This window comes from Carassius carassius, chromosome 7, assembly GCF_963082965.1.
Source record: "Carassius carassius chromosome 7, fCarCar2.1, whole genome shotgun sequence".
Lineage (NCBI taxonomy): Eukaryota > Metazoa > Chordata > Actinopteri > Cypriniformes > Cyprinidae > Carassius > Carassius carassius.
Genome location: NC_081761.1, coordinates 1821699 through 1841015, shown reverse-complemented (window position 1 = coordinate 1841015; position 19317 = coordinate 1821699). Strand labels below are relative to the sequence as shown.

General features: G+C 36.6%; 2 protein-coding genes across 7 annotated transcripts in view; one reads left to right on the top strand and one right to left on the bottom strand.

Moving 5' to 3' along the window:
• Positions 1-16699, bottom strand: part of LOC132143354 (T-lymphocyte surface antigen Ly-9-like) — a 105511-nt gene extending 88812 nt beyond the window's left edge. For 4 of the 5 annotated variants that reach the window (XM_059553491.1, XM_059553492.1, XM_059553493.1 and 1 more), the window contains exons 1-7: positions 16565-16699; positions 15513-15806; positions 15166-15405; positions 8519-8812; positions 8173-8412; positions 4472-4765; positions 4126-4365 (exon numbers count right to left, since the gene is read on the bottom strand). In XM_059553491.1, coding sequence (XP_059409474.1) covers positions 4126-4365; positions 4472-4765; positions 8173-8412; positions 8519-8812; positions 15166-15405; positions 15513-15806; positions 16565-16622 — 1660 coding nt within the window. In that variant the 5' untranslated portion in view covers positions 16623-16699. The remainder of the gene's footprint in view (positions 1-4125; positions 4366-4471; positions 4766-8172; positions 8413-8518; positions 8813-15165; positions 15406-15512; positions 15807-16564) is intronic. The other variant, XM_059553496.1, reaches the window with a different exon arrangement.
• Positions 1-19317, top strand: part of LOC132143356 (uncharacterized) — a 110912-nt gene that overhangs the window by 46548 nt on the left and 45047 nt on the right. For both annotated transcript variants that reach the window (XR_009434243.1, XM_059553498.1), the window contains exon 3: positions 18123-18209. Coding sequence is in view for 1 of the 2 variants with exons in the window: in XM_059553498.1 (XP_059409481.1) it covers positions 18123-18209 (87 nt within the window). In the remaining variant the exon portion in view is untranslated. The remainder of the gene's footprint in view (positions 1-18122; positions 18210-19317) is intronic.

The window sequence follows — 19317 nt, the reverse complement described above, 5'->3', positions numbered from 1 at the left end:
AACACAGTTAAAGGATCAGGGAAGGAGAAGTCAGAAACCGGCGATCGTTCAAACGGACCTTTAATCATATAAAATACAAAATAAAATTGAAACAGCAGCCCCTCACGGACGACAGCATCACAGACATAAATAAAACATACCAAAAATAGTCCAGGCCTGGTCTTCCCTCGTCGTGCACTGTTGTCTCTGATCCTTTTAGTCATCTGGGCCTCTTTTGTGAGTCACGAGGCAGGATGCGTTTTTTTCCCATGGTTCTTATCCTTGTCCTGCTTGTTTTTGTTGTTTTTTTTTTTTTTTTTTGCTAGAGTTTGAGCTTTGATTTATTTTTTTATATTTGTACATATGAACAACAATTTTTCATGTAATTTATATAATTCTTAGGACAGTGATTTGGAGGAGACCTACACAAGAGGAGTGAAACTGTGCATCCTTGAAGTTATGGAGGACGATATCTCACAGACAACAAGGTCATGTCTAAACTTCGGCATCATTCTGGAGGAAACTGTGGTCATGCAGGACCTACCTGACTTTCCTACTGCTTTCATGGTACTCTTTGGACTTCTCTATGCACTGAACATTGAGTATTCAAAAGGACTAAAATACACATTTGAGGCAGTGCAAAACATCTTTGTGGGATTGGGTGAAAAGTGCACCAACAGAGTTCAGTCCCTGAAGAATAAGCTACTTACTGTATAGGCAGTTCAAGATGCTTGTAGTGTTTAAAAGTTAGCCTTGAATTCTCTAAAAGTAAAATGCTTATGTTTACATTTGCTACTGCTTAGCAAGATTTCATATACATAACATAGTGTTACTGCTGTGTAATACTGTTTTAACAGCAGTGTTTAGTTTTACTTGCAGTATTGCAGTATTTCAATTTTCATTGTTGAATTGATAGCCAGAGTTGGTGCTTTGTAATGCTGTTTTAACAGCAGTGAGGAGTTTTACTTGCAGTATTGCAGTATTTAAATTTTTATTTTTTCGATTGATAGCCAGAGTTGGTGCTTTGTAATACTGTTTTAACAGCAGTGAGGAGTTTTACTTGCAGTATTGCAGTATTTCAATTTTCATTGTTGAATTGATAGCCAGAGTTGGTGCTTTGTAATACTGTTTTAACAGCAGTGAGGAGTTTTACTTGCAGTATTGCAGTATTTCAATTTTCATTGTTGGATTGATAGCCAGAGTTGGTGCTTTGTAATGCTGTTTTAACAGCAGTGAGGAGTTTTACTTGCAGTATTGCAGTATTTAAATTTTTATTTTTTCGATTGATAGCCAGAGTTGGTGCTTTGTAATACTGTTTTAACAGCAGTGAGGAGTTTTACTTGCAGTATTGCAGTATTTCAATTTTCATTGTTGAATTGATAGCCAGAGTTGGTGCTTTGTAATGCTGTTTTAACAGCAGTGAGGAGTTTTACTTGCAGTATTGCAGTATTTCAATTTTCATTGTTGAATTGATAGCCAGAGTTGGTGCTTTGTAATACTGTTTTAACAGCAGTGAGGAGTTTTACTTGCAGTATTGCAGTATTTCAATTTTCATTGTTGGATTGATAGCCAGAGTTGGTGCTTTGTAATGCTGTTTTAACAGCAGTGAGGAGTTTTACTTGCAGTATTGCAGTATTTCAATTTTTATTTTTTCGATTGATAGCCAGAGTTGGTGCTTTGTAATACTGTTTTAACAGCAGTGAGGAGTTTTACTTGCAGTATTGCAGTATTTAAATTTTCCCTGTTGGATTGATAGCCAGAGTTGGTGCTTTGTAATACTGTTTTAACATCAGTGAGGAGTTTTAATTGCAGTATTGCAGTATTTAAATTTTCCCTGTTGGATTGATAGTCACAGTTGGTGCTTTGTAATGCTGTTTTAACAGCAGTGAGGAGTTTTACTTGCAGTATTGCAGTATTTCAATTTTCCCTGTTGGATTGATAGCCAGAGTTGGTGCTTTGTAATACTGTTTTAACATCAGTGAGGAGTTTTAATTGCAGTATTGCAGTATTTAAATTTTCCCTGTTGGATTGATAGTCACAGTTGGTGCTTTGTAATGCTGTTTTAACAGCAGTGAGGAGTTTTACTTGCAGTATTGCAGTATTTCAATTTTCCCTGTTGGATTGATAGCCAGAGTTGGTGCTTTGTAATGCTGTTTTAACAGCAGTGAGGAGTTTTACTTGCAGTATTGCAGTATTTCAATTTTTATTTTTGAATCGCTTTGGCTTAAATATTTTGAATTTTTAAGACTTGTACTGGGTTGAATTATCTAAAGAGCCAAATGCTTATTCATTTATTTTATATTTTTTGATTCAATTGATATTTAAATGTTTCATGTTTAGGTGCGCCATTACTTTGTAGATGGATGCTCTTTTAGCATGCCGGGGCGGCAGTGGCTCAGTGGTTCATGTAGGTTGTCTACAAACCGGAAGGTTGGTGGTTCGATCCCCGGCTCCACCTGACCAAGTGTCGAGGTGTCCTTGAGCAAGACACCTAACCCCACCTGCTCCCGACGAGCTGGATGGCGCCTTGAATGGCAGACACCGCAGTCGGTGTGTGAATGTGTGTGTGAATGGGTGAATGTGAGGCAAATTGTAAAGCGCTTTGGATGGCCATGTGGTCTGTTGAAAGCGCTATATAAATGCAGTCCATTTACCATTTACCATTTAAATTTGAAAAGTATTTGTAAAGTTTGTGTTTCTCATGTGCATTGGCAGTGTTTTGTAAAACTGTTTTACTGTATTGCAGTATTTCAATTTGCAGTGTTGCAAATTACACTTACCAACCAACTTTTGCCTCCAACAAAAATAAATGTTTTGTTAACATTGACTCACTGTTTTCAGTTTTTGACTTGGACAATGTTATTGTAGTTTCCAGTTGTAACATATTATTACTTAGTACCAATTTCCAATAGAATTTTTTTGTTCACTCAACTTCAGAAATTGAGTTCTACAGACCAAAAATGTTGAATTGGCGCAACTTAAAAAGGTTTGTTAAAAAAAATAGTTGCACCTCTTCACAAAACTAAAAATCTTAAGTTGACCCAATTAAATATTTTTTGTATGACTGACAAATTAATTTCAGTCAGTATAACTGATATTTACAAAAGTTGAGTGAACAAAAAAAAGCTGAAGGAAATTGGTACTAAGATTTTTTTTGTTGTACTGGCGTAAAATTTTTTACAGTGTAGACTAATTAAAGCTGCAACATTTGAGTGCATAAGGAGTCCAACATTCCACACTTCATTTTTTTCTGTTTTTTAATGCATCATCGGGGTGTTTAAAGTGCATTTTTTCTTTGTGGAATTGTCAGTGTGAACACACCTCTCACACTTTTTATACTACAAAACCTCATATAATAGTGCGTAAGTACCCGATTTGAGACGCACCTTATCATCCACGGCTGGGATGAAAATGCACATTCAAATATATAAAGTCAGTAATCATAACTTAAGTCATAATCATGAAGTTAAAACTTAACTGCACCCAAATACAGTAACAGGCAGCCATGTGAGTGTGAGGATTTAAGTCTTGAAGATATAAAGTAAATAAATTAGTTGTCATCAGTGCAGAAACCATAATCCACCTACTTTACATAATCCATTGTGTTTTTTTTTGTTATTAAATAAACGTATGTTTTGCCAGATTGCCCTTTATTCAAGTCCTCTGTTTACCCGCATTCATAACATTAGCATAGAATCAGTTGTCTAAATGAAACCAGTTTGGTTCAGACGTGCTGTGCAGTAATAGTAGGCAAATCATGTTCTGTTCAGTAGCTTCACGCTGAATCAAGCATGCGCAGTTCCATCAGCTTATCGGTTCTCAAATCAGACGTGTCCAAAAGAAACGGTTCTCGGTTCAGTGTACTGGTGATCCATAAAATGAATGCAACTTTTTCTTGACTTGAGAACGAGAATCAGCTCATCGTTTCTCAAATCGGATGTGTGATGTACAGTTAGTTAGTGCACAGTTAAAGCTGTTCTGCACAGTCAATGTGTTGCTGAAGTGACGGACTGGCTGACTCCCGCTAATTATCATCATCACCCTGTCCCTTAATCGCTGCTCTTCACAAAGCTCCTGACAGGATTGTGTGTGAGAGAGCAGGGGTCTGGCTACGAGTTAGGAGCACATGAAATAAGAGTGACTTACATGATACTGTTATGCTGTCACTTTGCTCTTTGCTGACAGGATTGCTCACACTGCAGGAGTACGGTTTATTCTCCTGTGCTTGAGCAGACGTCAAGAGCAGGTTTGGGTTGTTTTCATTCTGGATGATATTGTCTTCTTTATACCAGGATACAGTCAGATCTGTACGGTGTCTAAAGTCACAGGTGAGTGTAGTGATCCCATCTGTGCAGTTGATCTTCACAGTAGGTTTAGGAGCCTTTGCTGTGAAAGAAACATTGTGTTTATTTCCTACTACTGAAACTACAATAGAAATGTACAGTCTTATTTTGTTATTATTGTGAAAGGGTTTAGATATTTTTTCTCTTACCATAAACTTTAATTTCCTTTCCTCCAGCATCAATCTGTGTACCTTCAGCATTAAAAACAATGTATGTATATCTGCCGGTGTTCTTCAGACTAACACTTTCAAATGTTAATGATCCATCTTCTTCTATTGTTAGACCTGGAGTGTTTGTCCTGATCTTCCCACCTTTCCTGTGAACCACAGCATCACCAGAGAGATGGACCCATTTGATCTCATTAGATTTGTCAGTGTTTTTTGTTGGAAGCTTGATGGTGCAGGACGTTCCCTCGAGTAGTTCTGTTTTACATATCTCTGAAACTATAAGAAAATACATTTATATTAGCATTAATTTCACATTTCTCAGGGTTGGTTACTTTTTAAAAGCCAATTTCTAATTAGACATTAACTTTAGACAAAACTGATGAACTCTGTTAAATATTATATTCTGCCATTACTGAACATAAAAATACGGTTGATTTAAAGTACTGATGGGAAGTCGAGTTCTTTTCTGCAAACCGGTTCTTTCGGATATTTTGTTTAAATTAACTGGTTAAAAAAAAATATTGGGTTTTTTTAACGCCCTAACGTAACATAATTCGAGATTATGTAATTTTAATTTTTTGTTGGAAGTCTATAGCTGTGTCCCAAATGACTCACTATACACTCATACACTGTGCTTATGCACTATGTACTCAACAGTGTAGTGTATCAATGATATAAGGTTATTTTGTCATTCATAATTGGAGTCTGGTAGCCCCTCCCCCCTCGTTACATAGACTAATTAAAGCTGCAACATTTGAGTGCATAAGGAGTCCAACATTCCACACTTCATTTTTTTCTGTTTTTTAATGCATCATCGGGGTGTTTAAAGTGCACTTTTTCTTTGTGGAATTGTCAGTGTGAACACACCTCTCACACTTTTTATACTACAAAACCTCATATAATAGTGCGTAAGTACCCGATTTGAGACGCACCTTATCATCCACGGCTGGGATGAAAATGCACATTCAAATATATAAAGTCAGTAATCATAACTTAAGTCATAATCATGAAATTAAAAATTAATTTTGCAACTAAGCACCCAAATACAGTAACAGGCAGTCATGTGAATGTGAGGATTTAAGTCTTGACAATATAAAATAAATAAATAAGTTGTCATCAGCACAGAAACCATAATCCACCTATTTTACATAATCCATTGTGTTTTTTTTGTTATTAAATAAACTTATGTTTTGCCAGATTGCCCTTTATTCAAGTCCTCTGTTTACCCGCATTCATAACATTAGCATAGAATCAGTTGTCTAAATGAAACCAGTTTGGTTCAGACGTGCTGTGCAGTAATAGTAGGCAAATCATGTTCTGTTCAGTAGCTTCACGCTGAATCAAGCATGCGCAGTTCCATCAGCTTATCGGTTCTTAAATCAGACGTGTCCAAAAGAAACGGTTCTCGGTTCAGTGTACTGGTGATCAGTGTTGGGGAGTAACTAGTTACATGTAACGGCGTTACGTAATTTAATTACAAAATTATTGTAACTGTAATTAGTTACAGTTACTACGAAAAAATGAGTAATTAAATTACAGTTACTTATGAAATTTTTAACGATTACAAAGGGGATTACATTTGAATATTTATACACATCCACATACAGATTTAACTGATTTCTCTCCCAAATTGCACTGACTATTCTGAGACATACCGCCCTAATAATTTCCGGGATGCGGAAATACAGTCTGGTTCGTAGAATCCAGTCATAAAAACGGAATGCCTAACGCGGACGGAATATGCCACATTTTGGATTACTAAATCAACAGTAGGTCAGTACACTTGAATCAAAACATGACATGGACTAGTGTCTGTGAATATAAAGCCCCAAAAATGCAATATATGACTTGCACATTCTGCGTGTCTGTGGAAATCAGGCGCGGACTGGACACCGGGAGATCCGGGACAATTCCCGGTGGCCTGGCAGCCGATTTTGCCCCACTATTTAATATCATTATTGTATAATTGCCTGCTGAATGTACTAAAGTGATCATTTGCGAATTCGCCATTTGATAATTAAATCTCTAATAAGTCATGAATTGTTAGTCATGACTCGCGCGCTCTCCGCGCCTCCGCCAAACGGTTTGGATCAGACTCCGAGTAATAAATGCGAGAGAGAGAGAGAGAAAAGAGTGGACTGTGGAAGCTCACAGCTGGAGCAGAGAAGCAGAACTACTGTTCAGGGTTTTAGGTCAGTTTCATCTGTAAAGATGCTTTTTTGTCTTTGTTTTTTATTTAATTAATCAAGCAGCAGCACGTTGCTCATCAGTCATCACTCAAAATACTATATAAAGGACATCATTATTATCAGTTGTAATGTTACAGTAGTAATTTAGCTGAAAAAAAATCAGATTTTGTTTTATAGGTTTAGGGGGAGCTACGACAGACAACAACACAACCCTTACGAAAATTAACATTTTAATATTTAACTATAAATCCAGAGAAAATGGTTACTATTGTTTAACTGTGGTAACCAAGAATTTACAATTATTTTACAAATGTATTTATTTAAAAATAAATACAAATCCATTTGCAAAAAAACAAAAACAAAACAAGGTTATTTTACTTTTATATAGGCTAATAAAAGCATGGTAATTTTTTGTAAGGGAAAAACATGACTCGTGTACAGTATTAGGATTTTTCTATAAAGATATTGTAGTATTGTAGAGTATTGTATTGTAAAGTATAGTTTTGTTCAATCTTGAGTATTTAAGTCACGAGAGAGATGCATAACAGGGCAAAATAAAGAGACTGAAGAGAAAAATAGAAGTGAAGGTGCAGTTCAGGAGAGAACTTTTAATTATTTTTTATGTCCCCAAATTAAAGATTTAAACCTTTTTTTATGTCAGGTCCATACAAAAAAATAGTTTTGTCCATGAATTTGTTTGTGTGAGTTTGAATTTTCCAGTCTGAATTTTATCCCAGTCCGCCCCTGCTGTAAATTAATGGCAAAGACATGGTTTCATTTACTACACATAGTCCTACTGAAGCTCGCAGTGTTTTCAACCTCTGCTGCCTCAATATAGGAGTACACGAGCACATAAACATAATTTCTAGAACTGCTCTGTGTCACTTCATATGCATTTTACTTATTTTGACAAAACTATCATCATATACAAAGAGACAGCAGTTTAAAAAAAACACCAATGTTTCAGGAGTTTATTACACAGAATACGTCACATGCTTATTAGATAAATGTATTTAAGTTGATGTATATGCTTTCATTTATTATTCTTTTATTTTCACAAATTTAGAAAAGTAATCAAAAAGTACTCAAAAGTAATTAGTTACATTACTTTAATAAAGTAATTGAAAAAGTTACACTACTATTACATTTTAAACAGGGTAACTTGTAATCTGTAACCTATTACATTTCCAAAGTAATCTTCCCAACACTGCTGGTGATCCATAAAATCAATGCAACTGGCTCTTGACTTGAGAACGAGAATCAGCTCATTGTTTCTCAAATCGGATGTGTGATGTACAGTTAGTTAGTGCACAGTTTAATGCTGTTCTGCACAGTCAATGTGTTGCTGAAGTGACGGACTGGCTGACTCCCGCTAATTATCATCATCACCCTGTCCCTTAATCGCTGCTCTTCACAAAGCTCCTGACAGGATTGTGTGTGAGAGAGCAGGGGTCTGGCTACGAGTTAGGAGCACATGAAATAAGAGTGACTTACATGATACTGTTATGCTGTCACTTTGCTCTTTGCTGACAGGATTGCTCACACTGCAGGAGTACGGTTTATTCTCCTGTACTTGAGCAGATGTCAAGAGCAGGTTTGGGTTGTTTTCATTCTGGATGATATTGTCTTCTTTATACCAGGATACAGTCAGATCTGTACGGTCTCCAAAGTCACAGGTGAGTGTAGTGATCCCATCTGTGCAGTTGATCTTCACAGTAGGTTTAGGAGCCTTTGCTGTGATAGAAACATTGTGTTTATTTCCTACTACTGAAACTACAATAGAAATGTACAGTCTTATTTTGTTATTATTGTGAAAGGGTTTAGATATTTTTTCTCTTACCATAAACTTTAATTTCCTTTTCTCCAGCATCAATCTTTGTACCTACATCATTAAAAACAATGTATGTATATCTGCCGGTGTTCTTCAGACTAACACTTTCAAATGTTAATGATCCATCTTCTTCTATTGTTAGACCTGGAGTGTTTGTCCTGATCTTCCCATTTTTCCTGTGAACCACAGCATCACTAGAGAGATGGACCCATTTGATCTCATTAGATTTGTCAGTGTTTTTTGTTGGAAGCTTGATGGTGCAGGACGTTCCCTCGAGTAGATCTGTTTTATATATCTCTGCAGCTATAAGAAAATACAATAATGTTAGCATTTAATGTACTTTAGGTTTCTCAGGGTTGGTTTCTTTTTTAAAGGCCATTTCTTTTTATTTATTTATTATATTTAATTTTTTTATTTATAATATTTATTTTACAGCAGAGCCCAAGATCTGCCCATATACATAAAAAAATAAAATGAAATAAATAAAGAATTATTATTTCAAAATTATTATAAATCCCGGGGTTTACAATACAGTTTTACGAGACAGTAATAGCGGGTTAACAAGTACATCTCAGGATTTCAATAAATCTGATAACGTATCAATAAGGTCCAACCAAAACTGTATTGTCTTTCTGGTGGCACCGTGTATTTTGGCTGTGGTACATTCCAAAAGGTCGATGTGCAGCAAGCATGACATCCACATCAGTCTAATTGGGGTAGATGGACCACAATTTTAAGATAACCTTTTTGGCAGCGGTCAGTGCAGCAAACAGAATCCTATTTTGATTAACAGACAATGACAGCAACAAATCATCCAGCAAAAGAAAAAGCATGGGTCATTTCGTCTTCAGAAGATCTGACAATAAGTCCTGTACCAAGGACCAGAGCAACGCAATTCAGGAACAGTCCCAGAACATATGTATATATGTACCTTGACTTGAGTTATTACACAAGTGACAGAAGAGGTCAGGCTTTCTTTTTATTTTATATAATAAACAATGAGTGGCTTATGCCCTATAGATTAACTTATAATGAATCTTTTTGTTAGCTGGGTTTTTAGAGGCAGCAAAACCGTATTGGAATGTTTGAATACTATCGTACCACAAGTGATTTATAAATTATACTCACAAAACCTTTTAGAAGCCAAACTAAAATCTATCATGGGATGAGGAGTTATTTTAATTGGCCAGGGTACTCCATAAGTTTTCAGTGCAGATCTTAATCTAAAAACAGGAAAAAGGGGAATCCTGGGAGAGAAAACTCATCCTTTAGGATTTGAAAGGACTTGAACCCATGATCATTGTACAGGTCTTTTAAAGTGTAAATACCACATTCAGACCAGGATTTGGTTTGTTACCAGTACGAAGATTATTTTTGCCGAATGGGGGGTAGAGTCACTGTAAGAATCTGAAGCTCCCATAATCTTTTCTGCTGCTTTCCAGGTTTTGATAGAATGGCATATAATTGGTAGCGTCATCTGATACGCTAAATAATAGGACCAAAAATCTTGTAGGGATTAGCCACCATGACGTTTTAACCTGTGCATAGATTTAAGCCGAATTCTAGGCCGTTTATTGTTCCACAAGAATTCTGATACTGCTGTATTGATCTCATTAAAATAGTCAGTAGGTGGTGTCAGAGGTAACACTGAAAATAAATAGCTTTGCCTCGGAAGTATATTCATCTTAACCGTGGCTATCCTTCCATGAAGAGCCAAACAGAGTGAAGACCAGCACAGAAGATCGCTCTTAATCTTATCCTGAAGAGACTGATAGTTCAATTTAAATTAAATTAAATGTATGCCTTTAGCAGACGCTTCTATCCAAAGCGACTTACAGTGCATTCAAGCTACCAATTTTTACCTATATTTATGATTAATTCAGCTCTATATAAATATATTGATTTTAATTGAATAAAATTATTTTTAAATTCCTTCTCTAGTAGATCTATTTGTTTTTCTAATTCAAACTTACGGCTCTACCAACGTTTTTTATTATAGGATGAGAAACGTATACATTTACCCCAATAAAACATTTAATGGTTTCCCATAACACTTGGGGGGTCAGACACAGAATCTCTGTTAATCTGTAAAAACTACATCAAAGAATTACCAAATCAGCCACCATCAAATGTTGGCTTTTATCTTTTGCTTCTTAGCTTTTGTTATTAGTCATGCCAGCTTTTAGCATTTGCTTTTATTCATGGCAGCTCTTAGCGGCTGCTTTTAGTCATCACTTTTAGCGTGTGGTTTCCAGCGTGCTTTGGCCTGCAAGCCTGCTGCTACTTAGCCACGATGAGAAGAAACACCACCTATTCTTGTCAAACTTTACTTCTGTTCTTTTACTTTAATTTCTTTTCTTTTCCATTGAGAGTTTTGTGTTCTGAGTTAAGTTTTGTAACGCTGTGCCTCCTAGTCCGACCTCTCCGAAAACACTGCATTGTCAGCCAGCGGCCAACCACGAGCTTCCCAAGATGTAACTTCAATGACTACTGAACTTCCAGCCAATCAGCAACCTCGGGAAGCCCCTTTTGGTGCGGAGGAACTCAATGCATGGGTTAATTAAGTGATTGATGGTTGTTCATGTCTATGCAATTTCATGTATTGCTGTAAACTTGATTTTACATTGAAATTATTATTTTTGGTCCCCCTCGTGCCATTCCCTTAAAATATCTCAGTAGTCACTTTGAAACATCCCAAGCCAAAACCTTTGTTAAAAACATGGGTGTTTTTTCTTGACAGCGAGCTGAAACTTGATAGTCAAGTAAATTCAGTGGTTAAATCTTGTTTCTTCCATCTCCGTCTTCTCTCTAAAATCAAGCCTTTCCTCACTTTTCAAGACTTTGAGAAAGTAATTCATGTTTTTATATCATCACGTTTAGATTACTATAACTCCTTGTATTGTGGAATACGACTACCTTGGCCCGTCTCCAGTTGGTCCAAAATGCATCAGCAAGACTCTTAATGGGCCTACGTAAATGTATTCATATTACTGATGTCTGAGCTTCTCTGCATTGACTGCCTGTGTGTTTCAGAGTAGAGTTTAAAATCCTTGTTTTTGTCTATAGGTCTTTAAACACTCCCTCATATTTATCTGAACTGCTTTCCTTACATAACCCCTCTCGAGCTCTGAGATCTAGTAATCTTAGATTGCTCACTGTTCCTAGAGTTACATTAAAGAAAAGGGGTGAACGCGCATTGTCTGTTGTAGGCCCTAAACTTTGAAATAGCCTACCTTTTCATGTTAGATCTGCTGCTACGTTACAGGTTTTTAAATCTTTAATCAAAACACATTACTTCTCCATTGCTTTCAATGTCCCTTGATGCTCCATCTCTGTACTCGATTTTTATGACAATTCTGGTTTCATTTCTTATATTTTGTTATATATTTTAAATGTGGATATACTGTAATTTTGGTTTTAGCTTTTATTTAATTATCATTCTGATGCTCTATTTACTATTTATTTGATTTTGATGCTGTAACACACATTGGTCGGCTGCTGCTGTTGTAAATGGTGCTACATAAATAAATTAAACTTGAAACTTGAAACATTTTCATTCTCTTAAACTCATTCTTCTCTAACTTTCTATCTTACTGCAACTTGTGTGAATGTGTGAGTGTGTGTGCTTAAGTGTTAGATTAGTTTATATGTCTTAGATTTATCTAATAAAGCCTTATTCATATTGAAAAGAGAAGTATCTTGTGTTTCGTGCTTACAAGTTAATGTATTAAACTGCCGATCTTGTTAATGTGCTAATTGATAGTGTTTACTATACTTTGGATATTAATATCCATTGCAAAATTGATGTTATACGGCTCATTCAATGAATCGCTGGATGTGTCAGTGATCACCCGCAGTGATTCTATTCAAATTCCCTTAAAAATCTTAAATGATTCTATTTGAGCTAAATTTACCTGTTTCCCTTAAAAAAAATAAAAAATTCTTAGTTTGAAGAACATTTAAATAATCGTTTCCCACTTTGTACTTGTAGAATGCAATGTTAAATATTCAACTGGTCTCTCCTATATATTTGACATAATGTAAGTGTCTTCTAGTAAAGGAGGATGTGCACAAACTCTAACTGCAGCAGCTTGCGTCTAAGATTTGTAAATCGGGCTGTTTTAGTTCAGTTCATTAAAATATCTACACAAAATGAATCCATAACTTACCAGTGATTGCAGTAATGAAGCCAGAGAAGAATAAAAATAAGAGACTATATTGGCAGCTCATTGTTTTTCTGAAAACAGCAAATGTTCAGGAACCTTTTCAAAATCCACTCGACAAGACAGAAATAACTTCTGTTCAGAGAAACAGAAAAGAGAACAGAAAGTTTGCATTCAGGGAGCTGTCGATCAAGGCCTGTGTTACGGTTTAACTGGTGACCGTGTTATCTGGTGACCAGCTTCCTGGTTAAGGTCTCCGGTCCAGATGTGATGGAACGACCGCAGCAGATTTGCCAATTCTGAAAGCACAAACTGACAAGATATTAAGCTGTCTAATAAATGCACACTTGCTTATTTGCAATGAACTGTAAATTTGCAAAGACTTAAGTCACAAACCCAAAGAGATATCCTTTATAAATGTAAGAGTCAATCGTGTCCTCCTAAAATGGCTTGTTCAAACACCCCCCCGCATGTCTAAATCACGATGTGGGAAGATTTGCATAGCGCTGCCTAAATGTTCATGCAAAGAAAGAAGCCCCCCCCCCCATTAATCTTAATATACTGTATGAACTCAATATTTGTTGTACAAATGAACTCCGATATGTAATAAATCATTTGTTTGGCAGCAACATACTGTTAATTAAAGGAACGATAGGTGATTGTCTTCAGAAACATGCATGTGCAACATGTGCAAACAAAAAAAATAAAATTGAAAGACTCCAGTACTTCAAAAATACACGTTTTTCTGAAGATCCAGCATTTTATAAATATTGCATATACAGCAGTTTGCTGGTTCTCTTTCACAGAGACGGAGGGGAATTTACGATGACGCATTATTTTATTTCTTAACATGGAACCAGGAAAACACACAGCAGATAACAGATAATGACGGTCAGGCTCGATAAAGAAACAACTCACAGCATACACTTTAAATACAAGACATAACTAGGGGGTGAATTAAATGCACCTGAATCAAATCAAACACAGGTGGAAACTAACGACCTCAATGAAATAATCAGGACAGGAAATTAACAAAAAAGGGCTAAACATTAGGACACCGGGAGCATGCATGTGGAACAAAACACAACCTGACAACTGAAATATTAAAAGTGATAATTTCAATATATAATGTAATGTTTTATAAAACAGCTGTGTCATAATTGTTCAACCCCTATTCAGCATTGCTGTTTTTAAGTCACTTATTTTATGGAATGGAACAAAATTGTATTAAAACACAACTAAGCTTGAGCTGTTACAGATACATACATTTAGACCATGCATGTGCTGAAGAAAATATGGCAAAGTCAACAGAGCTCTCAGTTTCTATGACATTAAAAACCACACAGTCATAAGAATAAACAACAATGGAAAAATAATATAAAAAGACAATAATGTAATATAAATGACCAATCAATAAGTGAATAAATGAAATGAGTATATAAATGGCTATGGTTATTATACATTACTATATGGTTAAATGTAGATGTAAATAAATGACTATAAATAAATTAAGAAATGAAAGAAAAAATAAAACACCACAGTCATTTTCCTTTAAGTCTTCAGAAGAGAGCATTTTTCTTTTCTTGATGTCTTTCTTGAAACCCCCCTCCACCCCAGAGCTGGAATAATCCTCAGTCTGAAGACTTCTTCATCTGGAAGATATCAAAGACAATATGTTACAAAAATTAGAGTTATTCAGATCAATCCAGACGATTAAGTAAAGTTGAAAACGAATCAGCGTGAATCATTCTGACAGATAAACTTGTTTTTTTTAAGTGTGGGTTCTTTGAAGAGCTGTTGCCTCAGAACAGGATGTTAAGATCTGTTTACTAAAATCTAATAGACTACAGGAACCTGTGGTAAAAGCCTTTGAATTTCCTGTACAATTGCAGGTTACTTAAAGCAAAAAAATATTATTTATATCATTATACTCCTATTATTACATTGAATAAAAGCATCAGCGTAATGAATAAATGTAATATGACTGTGGAGGATTGTGGTGTGGGCTTTTAAAGCTCAACAAGAACAGCAATCGCTTCATAGTTTGTATCCCTTTAGTTGAAAATACAAACACACACTGCATAATTTAATTTCAGAGGGGATGAGGATGTCTCTCACCTTGTTTGTGCTTTTTTGAGTTGGCTACAGCTTCGACATGCACAGATGATAAGAATACAGATCAGTAGCAGCAGAAGGGCTCCTCCACCTGCTAAAATGCTCAACATTACCCAGAAATCAGGACCAAAGAGATTTTTACGAGGACCTGGGACACTTTCACGTGTAGGACCTGGGACACCTTCACCTGTAGGACCTGTAAGATAATAGCAGATGTCATGAAATCATAACAAACAAGTCAATCATAAAAATAAATAATAATAAAAATAAAACATCCATTTAAAAAAGGAATATCCTAAAAGCTGCACTAAGCATAATTATATAACACAAAGTTAGTACATTAAATAATGAGAAGCATGTAAAATAAAAAACACTTACATGATACTGTTATGCTGTCACTTTGCTCTTTGCTGACAGGATTGCTCACACTGCATGAGTACGGTTTATTCTCCTGTACTTGAGCAGATGTCAAGAGCAGGTTTGGGTTGTTTTCATTCTGGATGATATTGTCTTCTTTATACCAGGATACAGTCAGATCTGTACGGTGTCTAAAGTCACAGGTGAGTGTAGCGATCCCATCTGTGCAGTTGATATTCACAGTAGGTTTAGGAGCCTTTGCTGTGAAAGAAACATGGTGTGTTATTTCCTAGTAATGAAACTACAATAGAAATGTACAGTCTTATTTTGTTATTATGGTGAAAGGGTTTAGATATTTGTCCTCTTACCATAAACTTTAATTTCCTTTTCTCCAGCATCAAGCTGTGTACCTACATCATTAAAAACAGTGTATGTATATCTGCCGGTGTTCTTCAGACTAACACTTTCAAATGTTAATGATCCATCTTCTTCCATTCTTAGACCTGGAATTGGTTTCTTAATCCTCCCATTTTTCCTGTGAACCACAGCATCACTAGAGAGATGGATCCATTTGATCTCATAAGATTTGTCAGTGTTTTCTGTTTTCAGCTTAAAGGTGCAGGACGTTCCCTCGAGTAGATCGGTTTTACATATCTCTGCAACTATAAAAAATAAAATCATATTAGAATTTAATAAGCTCAGCAGGGTTCATATGCAATCATATGTGGTTTAGAGTGAAGAATAAACATTTGTTTCTTTTTTAAAGTCAATTTCTGTGTAGACAACAGTAATAGTAAAATATTCTGTTCTTCCATTATTTTACCACGAAAACGTTACAGATCATTTACAGTAACACACACCGACTCCTATAACAACAGCGGCTGTCATCACACTGTGTGGGGTAAGTTGTGGGGACCAGATGATCTTATCCACAAACTTAACCATTGTTAAAGCCAATAGGAATTAAACAAAGTGTAAAATTACAGTACAACATATTTTTACTGACCTGACACCTATTAAAATTCAATTCAACACTGCCTTTACATTTTTGTTCACCAATTTATCAAACATATAATACTGAAATTTCACACACACACACACACACACACACACACACACACACACACAAACTTTTAAAAGTGTCAAATAAATTACTGTGATGCAGTTTTTGGCTTTTATCTGACCTGCCCCTTAACACGTATCTTAATGTATAAATGTATTAGACATTTATTTCTATAAATAACACTATGTGCATGAGAACAAAAGTTAATGTGGTTTACTATTCTTAGATTTTAATCACGTTGTAACTTTTTATCTCAACAATAAAAAACTTCAGCCAACAGTAAAATCACTAAAATTTAGGAAAAACAAGATTTTACTTAAGTTTATTAAAATAGCTATACACAAAATGAAATCATACCACAGAGCGCAGCAAAGCCAGAGAGGAATAAAAATAAGAGAAGGTGTTGGCAGGTCATTGCTCTTCTGAAACCATCAAATATATTCCAGAACCTTTACACCAGCAGCTCGACGACACAGAAATAACTTCCGTTCACAGAAACAGAAAATAAAAAAACAGGAAGTTTGCATTCAGGGAGCTATTGGTTATGCAGAATCATCAGCTTAAGATGTCAGTGATTATACAGACCAAATTAAATAAAGGCTGCAAACTCTTTAACCTTTTAAAGGAGGAACAACCTTTAATATTATGCGATTTCAAGTTTTCCTTTCTCTTTGGAGTGTTACAAGCTCTTGGTGCAAAGAGAAGATCTCTAAAGTTGCAAAGACAAAAGTCTAAAATCCAAAGAGATATTCTTTATCAAAGTAAAGACTCTGCCACGCACCAGTATTTGAAAAAAGTTTTTTTTTAATTAAAGCATGTCAATATATTCTGTTACACCAGATACACAAAATAATGATCTTTAAAAAAGCATCATATGACACCTTGAATGCAGTGAAATTCACCACTGACACTGTTCTCACGTCACATCTCAGTTGTGCACGCAGTGAATAGAGTCCTCAGTTGAAACTGTAATAATATGATACTAGCGAATCAGATTTGACAACTCTCAGTGTGTGTTTGTGATTGCGCTCTGGAGATCATTGAAAGCTCCTAGTTTGTGTTTTTGTAGCGTTGAGCAATGCAGTCAATCACAGATATATCTGTTGATTTCTCATACGGCTCTGATTAGGATCCTCTCATTGTAACAAACAGTGTATACATGATATAAATGAGATTGCGCAGTGTAAAGAGCTTCTTGATTGTAACAAGACTTTCAGCTTTGTGAACTGAGTGTCAGCTTTTTATCGATTAGGGAACGCTATAGCTGTTTCATGATCTAAAAATGGGTTGCAGCTTGCAGGAGGAAACGTTAGTGGTTGTGTGTCAACTCCACTGTATATTTTGGTGCAAATGCATGCGTAATTTTACATTTTGCATGATGGCAAAATTATTTGAAATATTTGAAGTTGTAAATAAAAAGGAAAATCAGCCATATTTATTGGCATATGTTTGAAAAGAAAATTGTATTTTAAGTCTTTCTATATCAAAATGTAAAGTTTAAATCAGTGTTTTACTCTCCATTGAAACGGTACAGAGCGCCCCCTGGGGGGAAATATCCACACTGCTCTTAGTGGAAGACCAGCACAACGCCTCATATTTGCGGTTTCTGTTTGCGTCTTGGGTCTGTAAAAGACTTTCTGAGCAAAATACTGTATTACAGTGCATTAACGTGTCCTTTGGATAACAAAAATGTCTCCACGATGCTTGACGTTGGTCTTAATCTGCGTTGTGTTCATCTCCACAGAAACTGTTTCAGGTGCATTATGTGTTTAACGTTTTAATCGACGATGGCACAGCAGTTATAAACGATATTCTAGTAGTCTAATTTACATTAATTAATTAATTTAGCCTAACTGCAGTGTATGGCAGACTTTTGCATATTTTAGGCTGACGAACATTCTCTCCCATATTTTAGGCGAAGATGTGAAGAAAGCAGTGGGTGACGAAATTTATTTTCGTCCAGACAAAGAACAGGAACAAAGATTCAGCTTGACTGTTAAGGGTGAGTGCATGATATGATTAACATATTCTTAAAATAATACTGTTAAAACGTTACATTATTAGGCTAATAATATAAGTTCCTCTTCAGGAACTCGAGCTGCGTCGAGAACGTTTGGGGAACGCGTCCAGCGTGACGTCTCTGAATAATGTGTATAATCAGTCCAAAGGAAGGGCGAGACGTCATAGGCGGGTGACGTCAGAGACCAGGAAGCATAAAGCATGAGCGGCAAAGCTGGAAATCAGCCTTGTGTCTCCAGCAAGCGCTCTGTGTGTGTGTGTGTGTCAGTCACTATCTGTTTGTGAGTCTTATTTAGTGTCGTTTGTCCACTGATAAACTCCATTGTCAAAGCTTCAATCAAAAAAGTTTTGGGCGAGAGCAGGCAGCGTTCAGGCTGTGTGTTTTCCCTGCCAAAAAAAAAAAAAAGGTAGGGACACACGCAGCTCGTGTGTTGTCTGCTTGAGAGTGAAGTGCGCAGTGTCAGCTCTCGAGGGAGTTGACGGCTGCGATGCGAGCCTTTGTTTCACTCTCAGAGCCTTTGCTTCACTCTCCTCAAAGAGAGCCTTCATTGGCATTTCTCGCGGTGCCAGCCCCGCTTTTGTCGAGGAAAAAACGGAGCGGTGGTTGTGCTCGCGGGATTCGTCTTTTCAAGTCCCTATCTTCTTTCTTAGCCACCAGATCCGGCGCCCGCTCTCGGGGGTTCGGAAGCCCGCGTTTGCGGTACTTTCTCCCTGATGAGAGGGCGCGACGCACTGCCTGTCTTTCTCAGAGGAGATTGATATGGAAAGGCGTCGATGAGCTCGCCAGTTGTTCAAGCACCAGTCACACAAGCACCAGTTACACACGCATATTATGCCTAATATTATAATAAGCAGCATTAATGAGGAGTGGAGCTCGCGCAGTCGGCTCTCGGGGGGCTGATTGTGCTTTTCTCGCTGTTAAGTGCTCCGCTCTCGCCGGGCACTGAGGAGTGTGTCCGTGCATGCGATCTTGCAGTCGCGGTCGCGCTGGGGCTGATGCATGGCGGCGACCACGATAGCGGGAATCGCACATGATCTGGTGAACGGGTTGGAGACGGCTCGTCCTATCTCCACCCGTGTTTACTAGATCT